Source organism: Symphalangus syndactylus, chromosome 22, assembly GCF_028878055.3.
Source record: "Symphalangus syndactylus isolate Jambi chromosome 22, NHGRI_mSymSyn1-v2.1_pri, whole genome shotgun sequence".
Lineage (NCBI taxonomy): Eukaryota > Metazoa > Chordata > Mammalia > Primates > Hylobatidae > Symphalangus > Symphalangus syndactylus.
The window spans coordinates 20,733,501-20,753,984 of record NC_072444.2 but is presented as its reverse complement, the minus strand read 5'-3'; the positions used below and the strand labels follow the sequence as shown (position 1 = coordinate 20,753,984).

Sequence of the window (20,484 nt, the reverse complement as noted above, 5' to 3'; positions counted from 1 at the left end):
TGCTTGAACCTGAGAGGTGGAGGTGGAGGTTGCAGTGAGCTGAGATGGTGCCACTGCACTCCAGCCTGGGCGACAGAGCGAGACTCTGTCTCAAAAAAAAAAAAAAAAAAAAAAAAAAAAATTTGCTATCAACTATCACCATCATTTTAACTCTTAAAAAATAGGCAAGGCATAATCTCAGAATAAAAGACAGTCATGGCCGGGTGCAGTGGCTCACGCCTGTAATCCCAGCACTTTGGGAGGCCAAGGCGGGTGGATCACCTGAGGTCAGGAGTTCAACACCAACCTGGCCAACATGGTGAAACCCTGTCTCTACTAAAAATATAAAAACTAGCCAGGCATGGTGGTGGACGCCTGTAATCCCAGCTACTCGGGAGGCTGAGGCAGGAGAATTGCTTGAACCCAGGAGACAGAGGTTGCAGTGAGCTGACACAGTGCCACTGCACTCCAGCCTCAGCGACAGAGTGAGACTCTGTCTCAAAAACAACGCAAAACAAAACAAAACAAAAAACAGAATAAAAGACAGTCATTCAATTGCAAAAAGAAAGCTTTATGAGAAACTAACCCCATCGAACTTCTGTTTCCTGTTCCAACAGAGACCCTGGTGAAAATCTGGTTTCCCCTGGGGACCACTGTTCTCTCTGTCCCTTCTAGGTCTTCTCTTTTCTTGAGCATCTGCCCCAGGAGCCCTTGAGCCCCTCATCCCGAGTAATCAATCACTCAGGGCAGGGCCTCAGAGGCAAGGACACCCCCAATATCTCGAGATGCTGGGACTGTCCCCTGGGCACAAAAATTATCTGAATCTCTCTCACCCTGGTCCTATCCTGAGTCCACATTGAGCAGAAAGAGCCTTGGCTTCAGGGTAGACAGAAGTAAGCCTAAGATCTTTCTCTGCCCCCTCCAGCCAGCTTGTGACCTTGGACAAGTCACATCATCCCCCTGAGCCTTGGCTTCCTCATCTATAAAATGCGCGTCACAGAGCAGCCTTGCATGGCGTTTACAAGGATTCAGTGGGATGCTGTGTGCAAAGGGCCCAGCACAGAGTGGGTGCTCAGTCAATGCTCCGCCTGCTTTTCTCCCTTGCTCTTGAGGTGGCCACATTTTCTCTCTGCCTGGGTGAAGTTAAAGAAATGTATGGTGTCTCCGTCTTCCTCCTGGGATTTGGGAACAAATTCATGGTTCCTTTGGCCAAATCAGGCTCTGGGTCTTGGTCCCAATCCTGCCAAGGACTTGCTGTGTGACCTTAACAAGTAGCCACCCCCACTAGGACTCACTTTTTGCAAACTATAAAATGAGGGGTTTGAGCTAATTAATCCCTAAGGATCTTCAAGACTCTGGTTAGGGTTGATTTGCAAAGACTTCGTTTTTTTGGGGAGGGATGGGGGAGAGCGGGAGGTGAGGTATCGGTAGGGAGGAAGAATCCCACCCTATTTGAGGTCCTGGCAGTGGAAGGAGTACACATACGCAGGCCTCAAAAAACTTTAACATCAACCTAAGGGGCTTCTCCCCAGAGCCTGGGATACTTGCCCTGATTGGCTGTGGGGGAGGGTGTCCTTGCTTCCTACAACACCTCAAGCTGCTTAGTAAGGCAAGAAGGACAGGCACCCTGCCACTCTCTGGCGACCCTCCAAAATGCTTGTGCCTCTCGGTCACAGCCGAGGCCTCAGTGTCTTCATTCTCAGGGCAGACTGCCTTGAACCCAATCCTAGTGACATTTCCCGTCAATCTGCCCCACACCCAGGAGCCACCTGACGCCTTGGGGCTATTCTGGGGAACTGAGGTGGGATCCAGAGCCTCTGGGAAATGTCCTCTGGAGCCCGGAGGCCCTGAAGCAGAGGCCCTCTCCTCCTCCCCCTCGGGAAGGCAGAGGCATCCCAAGAGGCAATGCTCTGGGCAGGTCACACCAGCCCTGTTCTCTGCCCCTACCCGCAGCATCCCACTGGAATCTAGTTAAATCCAACATTGGGGGAAGACTTGTAGGGGCGAAGTCCTATGGGCATGACTACGGGGGGTGGGGGGTCTCTGAGGGTGAAGGGGCCAGAAGGTCATTTCAGTGGATTATGGGGACAGGTCATGGGTCATCAGAGAGGAGTTATGAAGCCCTGTGAGGGGCTGGGAGGACGATAAGGGAGCCACACTGTGAAATGCCCACATTTCATAACAGGAAGGTAGCGAAACCTGTCTGAATTCAGTAAATCAGGAAATCGCAATGAGCATGAGTATTTAGTGTTAGGGAGGTTGCCTCAGGCAGCCAAGAAGAAGGACTGGACAAGGAACTGCTGTCTGTCTGTAGAAACAGTGTGTTACTATTTTATTTGATTTTGTTTGCACTATGTGCAAATATTACATGAATAAAATGTTTACATTTAAGAATTCATAATGAAATAAAGCAGCATAGACTGCAGCATAATTTCTCTCCTAGCCCATGGCCCCACTGCTTTAATGGACCCGCCTTAAGGAGTCCCAATGTAATGTCACCTTACAGCCTAGAGACGAAGGCCGCCGGGCTGCCAAGGTGGGGAAATGGGCACTTCCTCTGGGAATGACCTTCAAGGGAGCAAGTCTTGGGTCTTTGACTTTGGGCTGGGCTTTTGGAAACAGCTTGCGGGGAGGTCAGCCTGGGTTCATTGCAGGGAACAGCAGAGAGCAGGCAGCTGGAGTCTGAGGCCCTGCTGAGAGCCTGGCTCTGCGCTCTGGGAACTTCGGTGGTCACTTCCCTGCTGGGGGCCTGGGTTTCCTCATCTGTATCGTTAGGGAGTGGGGGTGATCACGCCTCCCCTGGAGTGGCCGAGAGAACATGCCATGGAAAATGCTGTGCAGTTGCAGAGCAGGATGCCCACGGGGAGAAATTTTTACCTTGAAAAGGACAGAGTGGCTCCCTAAAGAGGCTGGACCTGCAGCTCCATCCTAGGGAGGAGCTTCAGGAAGCCAGCTCCCTGAAAGGCGGCATTCAGTGGGCGTGACCGGCTGGAAAGTTCACAAAGGTCCAGGAGTCAAAACCAGTATTATTCCTGCCCCTGCACCCCAGGCTCTTTAACAGCCCCTGGTGGTACCGCCTTCCCTTCTTTCCCCTGGGGTCCTTATCCTGCACCAGCCTCCCAGATTACCAGCCCAATTTGCTGACAAGTGGCTTCTCTGAACCTGGGTTTGCTGCCCTGTGAAATGGGAGCAATGCTATTCATCTCATGGGACTGTGGATGCCTTGAGAGCAGGTGCTGTGCCTCCATTGCCCATTGCCTAGTACAGTTCCTGGAGCACAGTAGCTCCTCAGCAGTGAAATGTGGAGTGAATGCGATCGGAGGGAGGAGGTTACAAATTATGCCTTACAGCACCTAACTCACTGCATGGCTGCAGAGGCTGGGACACAGAGGGCTGCCTCTCTCAAGGGCCAGGCGCCCTTGCAGCCTCCTTCTAGACTGGAAAAGTCACATGCAGGCCTAGGGTATGCAGGCTATAGGCAAAGGGAGGACCTGAATGTGATCTCTGGACTCAATTGGGCTCGGTCGGCCCAGAAAAGGGTGAGATCAGTGCGCTTTGTGTGCCGGGACCCTCCTTTCCATGCCCTGCAGGCAGAGGGTGTGCCTGCCAAGGGCACTAACCAGGAATGCATTCATTACCACCCAGCGCTCACCAGGTCCAAGTCATGCTCAGCGTGAGATGAGCCCACTCGGGCAGCTCTGGGGACCTGGAATCGGCACATGTCATGTGTGTGACACTCCCAACACCTTCCTAACCACATCCCTACTCGACCCCAACTCAAGGCAATTTCGCCTCCCAAGGGACATTTGACAATATCCGGAGACATTTTTGGCTGTCACGACTGGGAGGGATGTTACTGGCATCTGGTAGGTAGAAGCCAGGTGTGCTGTTAAACATCCTACAATGCACAGGCTGCCCCCACACAAAGAATTATTTGGCTCAAAAATGTCAGTAGTGCCCGGGCGCGGTGGCTCACGCTTGTAATCCTAGCACTTTGGGAGGCCAAGGCGGGCGGATCACGAGGTCAGGAGATGGAGACCACGGTGAAACCCCGTCTCTACTAAAAATACAAAAAATTAGCCGGGCGTGGTGGCGGGCGCCTGTAGTCCCAGCTACTCCGAGAGGCTGAGGCAGGAGAATGGCGTGAACCCAGGAGGCGGAGCTTGCAGTGAGCCGAGATCGCGCCACTGCACTCCAGCCTGGGTGACAGAGCCAGACTCCGTCTCAAAAAAAAAAAAAAAATGTCAGTAGTGCCTTCCATTGCAGCTAATGCATCTGCTGTAACCAGGAAGGGCCCAATGTTACAGGTGAGGAAACTGGGGCTCAGAGAGGTCCTCTAACCTGCCCAAAGTCACACAGCTTATAAGCAGAGAACCAGGGTCTAAACCCCACCTGGTCTGATACTAAACCTTTTCACTTCCCTACAGCTTCCAAAAAGCCTGTCTCCATGGCAGGCCTAGGGATGCTGAAGGTCCCTTCACCAAGAGAAGGGATAAGTAGGGGCCTGGCCCTGGATCCTCCAGCTGGACTCACAGGTGCCCTCAGACCAAGAGGGGTTAGAGACAGCTTCCCACCCACAGTAAAACCCTCAGTCCTTGAAGGTGGGATCCAGACCACTGGAAGTTCTGGGAGAGAAAGAGACACGCACACACAGGTGCACGTGTCCACAGTTACGCGCATGCCCGGGTAGACTGAGAAAGGCAGTTCGGGAATGCTATGCCTGTTAAGTTTTCAGAATATGAACTATGAATCAGACCAACCCCACTGTGTACCCAGTTCTGCTAGCGTCCCTATGTGATCTTGGGCATGCGACTTCACCTCTGAACTGAGGCATCCAGATCTGTGCAGCGAGAAGGATCGTTCCACAACCCCCAGCCAGAACAATGAAGTGGTGGGAGGGCCCAGACCTCCCCGATGGCAGCTCTTGCAGCCGTAAGCTACGAAGTCCACACAGTGTCTGCTGACAGTCTCCAGTGGGTAGTGGGATGTTGAGGCAGGGGGTTGCATAAGATGACGTCAGCGAGGTCCTCCCTTTGCCGTGACTAAATGAATGGCTGAGATGCACCCAAATCCCACAGGTCTTCCTCTTGCCCCTGCCCCGCCCTGCCTGGCTGGCTCAGCAACTCACCCATGTCTCTTCTCCCCAGAGATCTCCCTGGATGTGGACGCAGACCGGGATGGCGTGGTGGAGAAGAACAACCCAAAGAAGGTACCTAGCTATCAGGGCAGGCACCACCCTGAACCTGGGGCTTCCGAGGGCACAGCCCCAGATCCTACAGGCAGCCGTGGTTCTCCCACCAAGCAGGCAATTCCCACTTCACAGCTCAGGAGACCGAGGCCCAAGACAGGCTCCCAGACACACAGCATACCAATGATGGAACCCACAGAGGAGCTCAGGCGTCTTCTAGAGGCGGCAACAGAGCAGGCTCCTGAGTCTCAATTTCTCCATCCCATGATGGGGACGCCCAGTTCATGGAACTGTTGGAAAGGATAAATGTGCCCGCTACAGAGGAAGCGCTGTGAAGGCATTTGCTCTTATTATTTTACCTGTTCTTTTAAGACTAAGGAGGTGGGGGAGATAGACCCTCAGGACAGAGGGTCGCATTCATCATTCTCAGTTCCAGGCATGGTATTATCTCTGCTGGTGCATGCACAGCCCCTCTCCTCTTTCTATTTATTCTTTCATTCATTCACCGTTCATTCATTTGTTCCCTCGTTCATTTACTTATTTTCTTTTATCGTGCATTCCCCACTCCCATTCTGCTCCCCCACAGAGGACCATTTTGCTGGGTTTAATGTGTCTCTTTCTGCTCTGGTGACTCGCAGGAGGCATGTGGTGTGGTTGCTGTGCATGTGTTTTTAATTTGCGCAGACAGCATGGTGTTCTCTGTCTCATTCTGTTTTGTACTTTTCCCTCAACCTAGTTTTTAGGCTCCATCAGTCTTGCTCTGTGTACATTCAGGCTGTTGCTTCTAACTGCTTTCCATTTTCTGCCCTTCTGTATCATCTCAATTTTTGCCATGGGCATATGTGACTTTTATAGTAACACTCTGAAGCCTAGGGTAAAGTATACATAGAGGGGTACTTATGCAGTAAAATAAACACAGCCCGATGAGAAGCCCGGGCCCTAGCATCCTGCTCCCCTGCCTCTTTGCAGGTCAGGAGAGGGTTCTCAGCCATGTAGGGAAGTCCCTTCTTCTAGGATCACGAGCAAGGCTTGCCTGAGACCAGGGCCAGCCCTGCACACTCATTCTCTGAGTCTGTGGCCAAACCATGTGAGAATGAACTCCACAGAGGCCTCTGAGACCCAGCAGCCCCAGGGAGACAGCTTCCAACCTCCCCCAAGGGACTGTGCAGTCTTGACAAAGTCACACAATCCCCATGAGCCTGAACTTGGCCAGAATTTTTAAATCTGGGCCGGTGAAGTTTTCACATTTTCTTCACTCATCCCATAAATATTTGCTGAGCATCTTTTATGTTCCAGGAGTGGGTCAGGCCCAGGGGATGCAGAAAGAACAAGAGAAACACAGCCCTGGTCTTAAGAAGCCCATGGTCCACATTAAATATGGAGTATTGTGGATGGCTGTGTCATCACAGTTGTCCTAAGTCCTCCCAAAAAGGATGTATACAGGGCCAGGTGTAGATCCGGGGAAGCTGCTCTGTCCTAGAGAATCAGAAAGGCCTCCAGGAAGAAGAGATAGTTATGCTGTAACCAACGAGGGGTAGAGTGGGCCAGGTGGAAAGGGGCAGGACAGGAGCAGAGGGACTGGCATGGGCAAAGGTCTGGGAGCTTGAGTCTTTTGGGAGCAGAAAGGCACCGGGATGGTTGAGGCAGAGTGAGCGAGGGGCAAGGTGGAGGAGATGAGATAGAGAGGAAGGCAAGTTTCACCAGGCCTTCCAGGCCACAGCAAGGAATCAGGGCTTCATGCTAACTCAACCGGGAGCCCCTGACCTGGCTTAAAGCAGGGAAGCAACACAATCTGGCCCAAGTTTGTTCTAGTAGTGCTCTGGCTGCAGTGTAGAAAGTGGAGCACCATGCACGTCCTATTTGGAGCACTAGGAGCGTGTCTGGAAACAGCTGGGTGTCAGCTGGGTGTCATCCATCCAGGCGTCTCCTCCTGAGCTCCCCTAGGGACCTCAGGACCCGTGGCAGAATGTCCGTCTGCTCCTTTCTCTGGCCGGCCTCCACCTCCCTGCCTCCACCCACACCAGACACCAGCCGTACCAGACAGGAGGCCCATAAATGCCTCAGTCAGCCTTCCTGTCTCTGTGCCTCTATTGAACTTGCCTTTGATGCCCACATTCATCCTCTGTGGACATCAGTCTTGAGATTCTCATCTGCCAGGTCACAGCTGCCCCAGTGGGTAGTGGCTACTCTTTACCCTCATCCTGGGGCTGTCTCTCCGGTGTCCCATGGGGTCTATACAAGCATAGAGAAGAGGGCACTGACCTTTCTTCCTGCCACTGTAGGCATCCTGGACCTGGGGCCCTGAGGGCCAGGGGGCCATCCTGCTGGTGAACTGTGACCGAGAGACACCCTGGTTGCCTAAGGAGGACTGCCGTGATGAGAAGGTCTACAGCAAGGAAGGTGCCAGCAGGCCCTGCACTTGGGGGGCAGGATGGGAGGAGTGAAAAGATTCATGCCCAGTCCTGGGCTGGGCTGAGGGTGAGGCAGGTGTGGACTCAGGCCTCCTGGGGATGGTGGAAACAAATACCCACTCTTGCTTAAAGCCAAAGGCAAAACCATAGGAAATAGACAAGGGCCGGGCATGGTGGCTCACACGTGTAATCCCAGCATTTTGATGGGTGGTAGATCATGAGGTCAGGAGTTCAAGACCAGCCCTAACCAATATGGTGAAACCCTATCTCTACTAAAAATACAAAAATTGGCCAGGTGTGGTGGCATGCACCTGTAATCCCAGCTACTCAGGAGGCTGAGGCAGGAGAATCTCTTGAACCCAGGAGGCAGAGATTGCAGTGAGCCAAGATCACACCACTGCACTCTAGCCTGGGCAACAGAAAAAGACTCTGTCTCAAAAAAAAAAAAAAAAAAAAGAAGAAGAAGAAGAATAAAAGGAAAATAGACCAGAAGGAAATTCCCAAAAGGTTAATCATCTCCAGTGTTGGAAATGAGAACTGGTTTTTATTCTGTTTTACGCTTTGCTTTGCTTTTTTCTTTTCTTTTCTTTTCTTTTTTTTTTTTTTTTTTTTTTTGAGACAAGGCCTTGTTCTGTTGCCCAGGCTGGAGTGCAGTGACATGATCATAGCTCACTACAGCCTCAACCTCCTGGGTTCAAGCCATCCTCCTGCCTCAGCCTCCTGAGTAGCCAGGATTACAGGCACACACCAGCATGCATGGCTAATTTATTTTATTTTTGTAAAGATGGGGTCTTGCTATGTTGCCCAGGCTGGTGTTTGTCTCCTGGCCTTAAGCGATCCACCCACCTCATCCTCCCAAAGCACTGGGATTACAGATGTGAGCCACAGCACCTGGCCTATTTATGCTTTTCTATAGTTTCCATAATACACATCCATGGGATTTTTTTCCTGATTATCAAAGTAAAAGGCATTGGGAAGCTGAGGCTCCAGCAGCAGATCTCTTCATTCTCACCTCCTGTCCCTCAGATCTCAAGGACATGTCCCAGATGATCCTGCGGACCAAAGGCCCGGACCGCCTCCCCGCCGGATACGAGATAGTTCTGTACATTTCCATGTCAGACTCAGACAAAGTGGGCGTGTTCTACGTGGAGAGTGAGTGACCCCAGCCCAGCCCAGCCCAGACCTTTCTAACCACCTACTCTCCTCCCCTTAGCAGTTGTGGCCTTCATAGGTGCAGGTGCCTGGCGAAGACCTGGATTGGTCTCTGGGTGATTGTAACATGGCAATGCTGTTGTCCCGTGAAGTTGAAAGACTCCGTGGGGACACATCACTCCTCCTCTCAAAGGAGTCTGGAGTGACATGCATCTATGTAGAACCCAGAGGCCCTTCCTCCCGACGAATCAGGGGAGGAAGGGCATTTGGGCACTTCTTTTCTGGAGTCATGTCACCTTCAGGATACCTGAGGCAAGGCAGGCACCACCTCCAGGTATTTTCTGCCATCTCTGACTTTCAAAGACCCCCTAAAGATGCAGTGGGCACCTCAAAGAGTTGACCCCTTCCTCCTCTCGATGGCAACAGGTGTCCTGGGCTCCCACTGTGTAGGGCACGGGCTCCTGCCCTGGAGCTTGTCCTCGTAGCTGCCAGCTTTGCCTCACCCTGTCTGTGAATATGTGTTGAGCCCTTCGGTGCCAGGCCCTGTTCTCAGCTTTGAGATCTCTGCAGTAAACACAACAATCACACCCTGCCCTCAAGCAGCCGCCAGTCTAGCAAGAGAGACATAATCAGTACCACAATTGGAGGAAATGGAACAGAATAACTGAGGAGAATGGCAGGGCAGAGGCACCACTAGATGGATGCCTCTGAAAAGGCCTCTCTGAGGAGGTGACATCTGAGCTGAGACTCAAATGAACAATAAGAAGGAACCAGCCACTCATGAGCTGAGGGAAGAGTGTTCTAAGCAGAGGGAACAGCATCTGCAAAGCCTGGAGGAGGAGACCAGTTTGGAGTGTGGGAAGAGCAGATGGAAGCCCAGAGCAGGGTTGGGAGTCAAGGTCAGTGAGCCAGGCCAGGGGCCAGAGCATGCAGACTGGGTTTGGATTTTATTCTGAGTGCAATGGAATGCCATTAGAGGGTTTTATGCAAGGGACTGTCATAATAATGATGTATGTATTTTAAAAGTTCCCTCAGCAAAATAGTTGGCATTGCAATTTGCCATGGTACAAGGCGAGTTGTGGGGTGGGGTGGTAGAGGTGGGGGCTTCTGCATGCCCAGCTGCCTAGGGGGGCCAGGATCTCTGGCCCAGCCCTGGACCCACCTCTAGACAGGCCCACTAGATCCAGGGCACTCACCATGAGGTGAGTAGGGACCCTGGACCCTCACATCAGGGAGATACTTAGCCAGGATGGCAGTGGCCAGCAGCCACCCAATACCAGTTCTCCTTCTGATCCACCCTGGGCTCCAAGCAGTGACCTCACACAGGTTGGAATGTGCCAGGAGTCAGGCTGGCTCCACTGCCACAGGGGGCCGGAGATGTTGATGTTTATACCATCCAGGCCAGGGTTGTCATGGAGGATGTCACTGGGAGCAGGAGGGATGCAAGCAGGACCTCAGCCTCGGCCTCTTAACCTTGGTGTCGTGACATGACATCTGTTGCAAATAATGATGTCTGCACATTATCTAGAAGTTTCTTCTTTTTGCTAAAGGGAGTGGACTGGTCTGGTTCCATAATCTCATCCCTCCCCGTCACTTGCCATCTGAGATGGGTCCTGAGCAGACAAGAAAAAAGAGGAACTAAGTCCACAAGGGCTTTCAGAACGTCCATTGGAGCCTCTTATCTGGGCTGCCCATCCTGTGGGGAGCAGCCATAACTGAGACAGTGGGGACCCAGAAGAGACAGTTTCCCAATAATGCTGACACTGGGTGAAAACTCTTAGCCACACACACACACACACACACACACAAGCAAAGGACGACAGATAATTGACTAGGAGCACAGTCTCTTTTCCTTCCAGGCAAACACTTTGGAGTTATGTCCAATTCCAGGTACCCCTGTGGATAAGCGAATGTCAGTTGTCCTGGTAGGGTCAGACCAGCTCTCCCCAAGGCCAGGGGGCTGGGTTGGAGACTGAAGGACCCCTACAGGGAGTGCTGGAGTCAGGGAGCTACAATTCTGGGTCTAGGCAGAGTCTTCTCACCAGCCCCAGCCTTGGGGTGCTCATCTCTGATGTGGCATGGGAATAGCAAGAGTCCCGACTGTCCTGGGTGTCCCGGATGGTCGTGGGGATCTAATGAGGAAGGTGTGTCAGGCACTGAGTGCAGTAGCTGGCCTTTGGAAAGCTCTCCATAAATGGCAATTATGGCTTTTGTTGAGATTATGATGACTGTTGGTTACGGTGATTGGAGTGGACAGAAGGCTTCAGTGCTCCTAGGAAGACCTGGTGACTGCCTTAGCCACAAATTCTGCCCAAAACACCAAGCACTGGGGCTTACCTCTTTATACAAGGATATGGTAATCCAGTTTGCCCAGGACTTTCCTTATTTTAGCACTGAGGGCCCCTCATGCCAGGAAACCCCTCACTCCTAGGGAAACCAAATCAGCTGGTCACACTATCAAGGAGTCTCGCTGGGAAGTGGAATCGTTCCAAAGTAGCTGGAAGGGTTAAGGCAAACCATACCACGTGCTGGCCAATGCCTGGGACAGAGAGGTCACGGTGGTCAGTGGGCCCAGCCCAAGGCACGAGGACCACTCAATAGAGCAGCATTGTTGGTTCCTGCAGAGAAAGCTGGCCACGCTCAGTGTGGGGTCTGCGCCGAGCCAGGGACGGAGGACGGGGGAAAGGAGGCTCCTGGGGACAATGGCTGAATTGTTCCCACCAAGGAATCAGTCCGCCCGGAGCTGGCCCCAACTGTCAGAAAGCAGCCCAGAATAGAGGTACATTGTGAATCACAGGCCATGGGCCACATCGGGAGGGAGAAAGCTGCCAGCAGACGGACTAGAACGTGTCCTCCACCTGCCCCACCACCCGGGGCCAGATCCTCGTTCCTACCCCAGACCTTGGTGGAGCCCCCCAGGTGCTCTGAGCCCTGGGAAGGCTTTGGCTGTGTGGCTTCTGCCAGGACAAGTTGGCTTCTAGGCCTGACTCTCCCCTGAGCATCAGTTCAAGTGCAGCCTGGGGCCTGTGGGCGTAGGAGGGCCCAAGTGCCTGGAGGAAAATGTTTTCATGAAGCCAATCTATCTGAATCTACTAAGTGACAGGGCCGCAGGGTACACACTATTGTTTCTGGGTGAGCAGGACCTCACTTTCTATTCTTTGGGACTTTCAGTATCTGAATTTTCCCACCTCATTTCTTGGACTCCTCCGTCCCAAGGGAGGATGAGGTGGGACACGGTTTCCCTGCCTTCTGTTCAGAAACTATTCAATGAAAACTCCTTCACGTCCTCGTAATACAGGTCCAAGCAGTGTTACTGATAGTTACCCATGGTTACTGAGGTTACTGAAGTTACTGAGGCTGTGTCATTTGCATTGACCCTGTGGCATGGCTATCATTATCTCCCACTTAACAGATGAGTAAACTGAGGCTCAGGGAGGTTAAGTGAATTCTCTGAGGTTTGGTTTTTTTTTTTTTTGAGATAGAGTCTCGCTCTGTCACCCAGGCTGGAGTGCAGTGGTGCAATCTTGGCTGACCACAATCTCTGCCTCCTGGGTTCAAGTGATATTCCTGCCTCAGCCTCCCAAGTAGCTGGGATTACAGGTACACACCACCATGTCTGGCTAATTTTTGTATTTTTAGTAGAGATGGGGTTTCACTATGTTGGCCAGTCTTGTCTCGAACTCCTGACCTCGTGATTCACCCGCCTCAGCCTCCCAAAGTGCTGGGATTACAGGCATGAGCCACTGCACCCAGCTTCCTGAGGTTTTATAGCTTCTAAAGCCAGAGAAGTATTTAAACCAAGGTCTCTCTGACATTGGAAGTCATAACCACTAAGGGAAGCACCCTTACTGAGATTTATGACCAGGGTCTATTTCGGCACATTGTCCCACAGGAGGAGCCGTCCCTAGCCCTGGCTTCGCGGTTCATCCACTTATTTCACACCTTTTAATCAAGCACCTAGTTTGTGCCAGGCTATTCGGGTTATGTGTTCTAACCCTTGAGCGTCTGGTCATTAACCATTATCATTGTCAATGAAAGCACTAAGCTGAGGCTGATTCTGCCCTTCCAGCTCTACAGGGCATAAAGAAATTCCTTCTGGAACTGCATAGGGTCCTACCTCCATGCCTTTACCAATGCAAGTATCTCCTCTCCCCAACACACCCATTTCTGCCACCCCGCAAGGGCATCTCAAAGGCTGCCTTCCTCTGCTCAAATGCTTCCCACCGTGCCTTTTCTGCCCTCCCCACCCTACCCCAAATAACCAGACTGGATCTCACCCATAGCTGCCATTATGATGCTTCCCACATCTGCTCCATCTTGTCATCAGCTGAGCACTGCTCTTAGAGAGGCTGCACTTGGACCACCTCTGTCTCCCCAAAGGTCCTTGCCTGATTCATGTGCTCTCAATCTGCCTGAAAATTCCCCCTTGGTCTCTCCCACAGGGAATGTGGGAATCATTGGTTCGTTCAGTAGACATTTGTTAAACATGACCATGTGCCAGGCAGGCCCTGGGCCCCACTGGGCCTGTCTCTACCCTCGCACAGGTCACCCACATTTAAAAAGGCTGTGATGAGGCTGGGTGTGGTGGCTCACACCTGTAATCCCAGCACTTTGGGGGTCTGAGGCAGGCAAATCACTTAAGGCAGGGGGTTCGAGACCAGCCTGACCAAGATGGTGACGAAACCCTGTCTCTGCTAAAAATACAAAAATTAGCCGGATGTGGTGGTGGGCACCTGTAATCCCAGCTATTTGGGAGGCTGAGGCAGGAGAATCGCTTGAACCCAGGAGGCAGAGGTTGCAGTGAGCCAAGATCACGCCATTGCACTCCAGCCTAGGCTACAGAGCGAGAATCTGTCTCAAAAAAATAAATTAAATAAATAAATAAATAAACATGAAAAGGCTGTGATGGAGACGGCAGGCGGCTGTGGGAGCTCCAAACAGAGCCCCTGGCTTTGTCTCTGGGGGATCTGGGCTGGATTGTTGCAAGTGACACAAACCAAGGCCTGAAGGAAGAAGGGACAAGATTGTTTCAGGCAGAGGGGACAGCACAAGTCAAACTGGGAGCTTTCAGGAGGACAGGAGCACTGGAGGAACCTGCCTTTCTGCCCAGCCACAAAAAATGAACAGCCCATGCACTGGCCTTTACACCAACACAGCTTCCATGATATGGAGGGAATTTTTGGTACTAATGGGCACATTTATGGTTTGTTTATACAGAGGGGATGAGAGCTCGGGATTCAGAATTCGACTTGAATCTGAGTCCCAGCTCAGCTATTTACTGGCTGTCTGACTTTGGACAAGCCACTCCTCCTTTCTGAGATCGGTTTCCTCATCTGTGAAATGGAAACAATTATATCCTCCCCTGACACCACTAACTCCTCAGCTGGCAATATCCTATCGGCCATTCACGAGAGAGCTTGCTCATTTTATAGATGGGGAAGCCAAAAGCCAGAGAGGGTGACTGTCTGGCGAAGCACAACACAGCCAGCACACAGCAGTGCTGAGACAATGACGATGACCTAGCCATGCCATTCTGGTGGCATTTTCTGCTTGTGCTTTTCTCTCTGTCTAGAGGACAAGTTACTTTGCCCTTTTGTCCCCATCAGTGATCCCACCCCACCGACCTCTTTCTGATGCGGGTGGGAGTCTGACGTTGGTCCTTTTCCCTCCAGACCCATTCTTCGGCCAACGCTATATCCACATCCTGGGCCGGCGGAAGCTCTACCATGTGGTTAAGTACACGGGTGGCTCCGCGGAGCTGCTGTTCTTCGTGGAAGGCCTCTGTTTCCCCGACGAGGGCTTCTCAGGCCTGGTCTCCATCCATGTCAGCCTGCTGGAGTACATGGCCCAGGTGAGGGCTCCAGGCCTCCACCACAGGGGGCTAACCCCAGGGGCCAGGGTGGGTCTCCTACTAGTGGGCCATTCCTAGGAGTCCATGCTATGTTCCACCCCGCTCAAAGCGCCAAGGGGGTGGGTCCAGGCTAGGAGACCTTGATGCTCCCTGCAAAGCCTGCACGTGGCTGCCAGGGTCCTCTGAGCTATGCTCCTGGGATCAGTCTCCTTGCTGCTCCTGCTCCCCACGGATTCCCTGTGGGCAGTGTTTTCTGACACGCTCCATGCCTGTGTCCTGGCCTGCCCTGCTCCCTGCCTAGGTCTAAGGCCCAGAGTCCTGCTGATTAGCGCAAGGCTCTAAGCAGCCACCCAGGTGGGGTGTGCCGACCACCTACTGTGCGCTCTGTACTTCCTGCCCCACTCTTACCCCTCCCCCAACTGTGGGTTATACCAACTCTGACTGCAGGCTGAACCCCAAATCCCAGTTTCAGGTTGTGCCCTACCCTGGGGCCAGGCATCTTAGCTAGCCTTGCTTTTGCTTTGTGGAGAAGCTGGATGAGGAGAAGAGGTCCTGTCCCTCTAGAGAAGCCCCCCTCACTGAGGGTGTGCTGTACCCACAAGAATCTCTCATCACAAAGACCTTTCGTCCCCAGACCCTAGCCTCTCAGGCCCACCCTGTTTCGCTCAGAAGAAAAGGAAGGGACCTGGCTGCTCTCGCAAACACAAGAGCCCCTCATTTTTATCCCTGGGCCACTTTGGGAAAGGATACAATGGGTGCTATAGAAAGGTGAGGCTGGATCTAGCTGAGATGTATGAGAATGAGCCCTGGCAGCAGACTGCCCAGGTTCAACTCCTGGTTTAACCACCACGAGACACTAGGCAAGTGAATTAAACTTCCTGTTAATTTCCTTAGTTAAGGGTAATTTGTCATAGTTTCTCCGTCTGTAAGACAGAAAGTCCAAAAGCATCTGCTGCTGGGGGTGGTTGTGAGCATCCAAACTTGTAAAGTTCTACTTACAAAGCACCCTCAAGCTCCCTGAGTAGTGGAAAAGGCAAAGCTAACAGGATAGGGGACGGGGATGGGGCTTCTTATGGCACCCATGCCCAGGGCAGCCTGACCCCCAGGATCTCTCAGGCACCCACAGAGACTCAAAAGGCAGACCACAGCAAGCAAGGCAGACCGTGCAACAGTCCCATCACCCCTGCACCTCCCCACCAAGGATGGGGTCCATTTCCTGCAGCTTTTGAAAGCCAGCCCCACGAAGGAACCCTGGAATCAGACCTCACTTTCCCTCGGGTTCCAGGCAAGCTGCTTGACCATTCCTTAAAACAAAACAGTCTGGACATAGCAAAACTGACCCAAAACAACGCTAAAATGCCCACATACAGAAAAGGGCAAGGTGCCCAGGGCAAAAACAGAGGAAGGCGGGGTGCTGGCTCAGCCGTTGCGTGGGGCGATTTCAGGAAGAGAAGTTTGATGGGACAAGATAGGACAGTGGTTAAGAGTGTGAACTCAGCAGCTGGCTGCCTGGGTATAAAGCCTACCGTGTGGTCAAGTACACGGGTGGCTCTACCATTTACCAACCATGTGACCTGGGGCGGTTAACAGCCCTGTGACTCGGTTTCCCTGTCTGAAAAGGGAGGATCATAGCAGTATCTACCTCCTGTGGTGGTCGGAAGGCAGACAAGAATTGGCACATGTGAAAGTACTTAGCACAGGCTTGGTGCACAGCAAGTCCTGAGGAAAGGTATTCACTGTCATCAGTTTCACCTGCTTTGAAAGGCAGGCAAAGAAAGCACCTGACAAAACCGTTTGATCCCCCACGCCTTGTCTCCCACACCCAGGACATTCCCCTGACGCCCATCTTCACGGACACCGTGATATTCCGGATTGCTCCATGGATCATGACCCCCAACATCCTGCCTCCCGTGTCGGTGTTTGTGTGCTGGTAAGGGGTGACCCCAGCCCGGAGAGGCAGCGTGGCAGAGTGGCCAAGAGCCGAGTCAGATGGACATGAGTCTAGTTCCTGGCCCCGTCACTTACCACTGTGTTATCTTGAGCAACTCTCTTGGCCTCTCTGAAATGCCCACATCGTAGAGTCACTATGAGGATTAAATGAGACGAAGCAGGCAAAGCATTTATCCAAGGTCCAGTACACAGGGTATGCTCTAAAAATAATAGCTGCCAGTCTGTTCTCTTGCTTAACCCTCTACCACGCAGTTAGCAACCTCCTATGCAGTGGAAATGCAGCTCCTCTGACTCATTCATTAAACAGACTTTTATTGACCACCTATTATGAGCTAGCTCCACAAGAGCAAGATGAGAACCAAGGGAAAAAGTGCCTGTGATTAGACAGCTAGCAACCCAAAAGGCACCCCTGGGGTCCTCACATCCATCTCATCTTCATGCCAGGCATAGCTCTTATTTGAAAATCTGTGGAGTCAGACGTGTAAGGCATTGGGACAGGTCGGGGTGAGAGTTCCCCTCCTCATTTTATTTGTTCATGACCTTGACAAACACCACATGAGTGGGTGGGTTTACTTGGCCTTTGATTCCAGCGGCCTTTATAAAGGTGGCTGTGAGCACAGGTGTAGACTGATCTGCTCAGCACAGCCCAGAGATACCAGCTGCTGTCACCATCTCAGGGAGATGACTCTGGCCCCTCCTCACCCTTTCTCCTGGCCTCCTTTTTCCCCCAACTTCTCAGCATGAAGGATAATTACCTGTTCCTGAAAGAGGTGAAGAACCTGGTGGAGAAAACCAACTGTGAGCTGAAGGTCTGCTTCCAGTACCTAAACCGAGGCGATCGCTGGATCCAGGTGAGGAGCCCAGGTCCAGGCTGGGAAGGACATGGCCCCCGGGTCAGGCAAAGAAGAGTCGGCTTCATGCAAACTGCCTGGCACCCAGCAGCTCTGCAGATGGGGATTCTTCTGTCAGCTCATATCTGCACATGCGCACAAAGACATAAACACACAAGTGCACTACAGTGCTGCTTCCTGTAGTAGCAAAAGATTGCAAAGCAACCTAAATGTCCATCTGTGGAGGACTGAGTAACAGCCTTCCCGGAAGTTCTATGCAGCTGCTAAAAAGGATGACTATGGATACAAGATATGCTTCAAGTTAAGTTGTTACTCAATGGAAAACATATTCAGGATGCTGCTTGCTATTTGTGTGTTTTGTTTTGTTTGAGACGAGGTCTCGCTCTGTCACCCAGGCTGGAATGCAGTGGCACGATCTCAGCTCACTGCAACCTCCACCTTCCGGGCTCAAGCAATCCTCCCACCTCAGCCTCCCAAGTAGCTGGGACTACAGGCATGCACCACCACGCCTGGTTATTGTGTTTTTTAAAATGAGGTCTAGGCCAGGCATGGTGAATAATACCTGTAATCCCAGCACTTTGGGAGGCTGAGGTAGGAGGATTGCCTGAGACCAGGAATTCAAGACGTGCTTGGGCAATATAGCAAGACCCTGTCTCCACAAAAAAATTTAAAAATTAGCCTGGCATGGTAGTGCACACCTGTAGTCGTAGCTACTCAGAGGCTGAGGCAGGAGGACTGCTTGAGCCCAGGAGTTTGAGGCTGCAGTGGGCCATAATCATGGCACTGCACTCCAGCCTGGGCAACAGAGACCCTGTCTCAAAAAAAAAAAAAAATGGGGCTGATATCAGTAAGAAACCTGCTTGTGATGTGCAGAGACCGTCTGTGGACACCTATGCTGCCATCATCAGTGTGAGGGGAGGAGGATGGGGGACCAGGGGATGGGGTAACAAGATAGACATTCTTTTTCCTTTGTGCTCTTGTGTTTCTCAAGTTTTCTGCCCATGTACACAAATTGTCCCTTGGGTTCGTCTAACAGCTCTCCTTGGTGTCCCTGCAGGATGAAATTGAGTTTGGCTACATCGAGGCCCCCCATAAAGGCTTCCCTGTGGTGCTGGACTCCCCCCGAGATGGAAACCTAAAGGACTTCCCTGTGAAGGAGCTCCTGGTAAGATGCTGAGGGCCACTTGGGGGTGGAGGATGATCCTGGACACTCTCATAAGACAGAGTAGTCAGGAGACCCTGGGCCGCCTTGACACATTCGTCTGCTGCCCAGAGCCTCTGTTTCTCCTCTGCAAAATGAGTCACTTGGGATAGCTGCCTCTGAGGTCCCTTCCTGCTCTGATAACTGATGTTTTTCCAAAACATGGAGCGTTTTCTAGTGGGAAATGGGAACTAAGGGAAATAGAGTTAAGACCTAGTTCCAGAGGCCCTGGCCCCTGCTGCTGCCCTTCCCCTCCAAATTGCAGCAAAATAAGTTAAGTTTCAAAGAGGAAAAAAAATATAGTTATGCAATTGTCAAAAGTCATGGTTCCAACTTCCAAGTTCATCAGCACCTTGAGGCTATGGTTTTTGGTGCATGTGTGTGTGTGTTTTGTTTTTGTTTTCTGAGACAGAGTCTTGCACTGTTGCCCAGGCTGAAATGCAGTGGCTTACTGCAACTTCCATCTCCCAGGTTCAAGTGATTCTCCTGCCTCAGCCTCCCAAGTAGCTGGGATTACAGGCACATGCACCATCACGCCTGGCTAATTTTTGTGTTTGTAGTAGAGATGGGGTTTCACCATGTTGGCCAGGCTGGTCTCGAACTCCTGACCTCAGGTGATCCTCTTACCTTGGCCTCCCAAAGTGCTGGGATTACAGGTGTGAGCCACTGTACTTGGCCATTTTTTGTTTGTTTGTTTGTTTGTTTTTAAGCCACCTGACTCCTCCCTTTCTGGAAGCCATTCTCACTCCCCTTTTAGGCCCTCAACAACCTAGTGTGTGAGGGCAGAACCGAAATCAATCTTTCTTTTGTCTGCACTCTTCTGCCCTGAACAGGCTGGCGGAGGTTTGAACAGTGCATGAAACAAGAGACTGGAATAGGTCAGGGGACTTTTCCCAAGGTCACATGCAGGACAGCATTCCTGTCAGATGCCAGGGCTGCCCAGAGCTGACCTTGTGCCAGGTTCACACCTGTTCTGCCCCACATTCCTTACCCAGTGCCCTGTTCACAAGGAGATGCTAGAGTCAACAGTGTCAGCACAGAGCTTTGGAATGTCAGGCGGACCTGGTCTTGAGTCCTAATTGCACCTTTTAGCAGCCATGTGACCTTGGGCAAGCAATTACCTTCCACGAGCCTCAGTTTCCTCATCTAAAATGGGGATAGAAATGATATCAGTCTCACAGAATGTTGTGAAGATTGAAGGCGTTGTATAAGGCATCAGTGCCATGTCTGATATAATGACCATTATTAGCTGTTGTTATGGTTATCATTCCCTGGGCCCTGTCCTCAGTGAGCTTATTGTCCACTTTCCCTAACACTATGATGAGTAGAGTCAAACCAACCACCAGCAGCAGTTGCCACAGGCATGAGAAGCGAGGCCTTTCCAGGTCACCACCTGCCTTCAGTATTCCAGGCTGGCCTGGTTCCAAGGCCCCAGGCTGCATTGTTCCTTGAGGCCCAGGCCAGGCCCGGCTTTGTGCTGCATACCTGCCCACCTGTATGGTGCTGCGGAGCCCCAGCACCCCAGCCTCGGCAAGCTCCCATGTTGCCAGCTGGGGCCTCAAGATGAGAAAGCGCTAAGCTGCTGCCGTCTACCCCATGGACTCAGCTGTCCCTGGAGCCTCACAGCTGAGCCAGGATAAGCCACATCCTCCTACTCCACTGGATTTTCTCAGGCAAACTTCATCCCAACCCCAGTGTAAGCTCCCAAACAAGATTCCTGTATTTGTACCCCAAAAGCCATGACAGGAATCTTAAAATTCAGGGGCCAATGGGGTTATGTCTTGTGTGCTAACTCCAGTTTTTTGGAGCTGTGTGTGAAGAAGGGTTCTGAGGCTTCCTCTGGGCTCAGTGGCAAGTCTGGCAGGTTGAGACTGGGTTGAGATGTCATGTATATTCATAGC

At 52.0% G+C, this 20,484-nt stretch overlaps 3 protein-coding genes across 3 annotated transcripts in view; 1 reads left to right on the top strand and 2 right to left on the bottom strand.

The window, feature by feature from the left end:
• The window catches only part of LOC129472521 (neuroblastoma breakpoint family member 1-like), a 705,345-nt gene that overhangs the window by 371,966 nt on the left and 312,895 nt on the right, over positions 1-20,484 (bottom strand). The gene's annotated exons all lie outside the window — the stretch shown is intronic.
• PADI2 (peptidyl arginine deiminase 2) overlaps positions 1-20,484 on the top strand; it is a 53,305-nt gene that overhangs the window by 18,689 nt on the left and 14,132 nt on the right. Inside the window, exons 4-10 of the mRNA XM_055262228.2 lie at positions 5,127-5,188; positions 7,450-7,567; positions 8,605-8,730; positions 14,403-14,581; positions 16,408-16,511; positions 17,271-17,382; positions 18,440-18,547. Coding sequence (XP_055118203.1) covers positions 5,127-5,188; positions 7,450-7,567; positions 8,605-8,730; positions 14,403-14,581; positions 16,408-16,511; positions 17,271-17,382; positions 18,440-18,547 — 809 coding nt within the window. The remainder of the gene's footprint in view (positions 1-5,126; positions 5,189-7,449; positions 7,568-8,604; positions 8,731-14,402; positions 14,582-16,407; positions 16,512-17,270; positions 17,383-18,439; positions 18,548-20,484) is intronic.
• Positions 17,419-20,484, bottom strand: part of LOC134735638 (integrator complex subunit 4-like protein 2) — a 53,712-nt gene continuing 50,646 nt past the window's right edge. Inside the window, exon 2 of the mRNA XM_063631782.1 lies at positions 17,419-17,507. Coding sequence (XP_063487852.1) covers positions 17,447-17,507 — 61 coding nt within the window. The 3' untranslated portion in view covers positions 17,419-17,446. The remainder of the gene's footprint in view (positions 17,508-20,484) is intronic.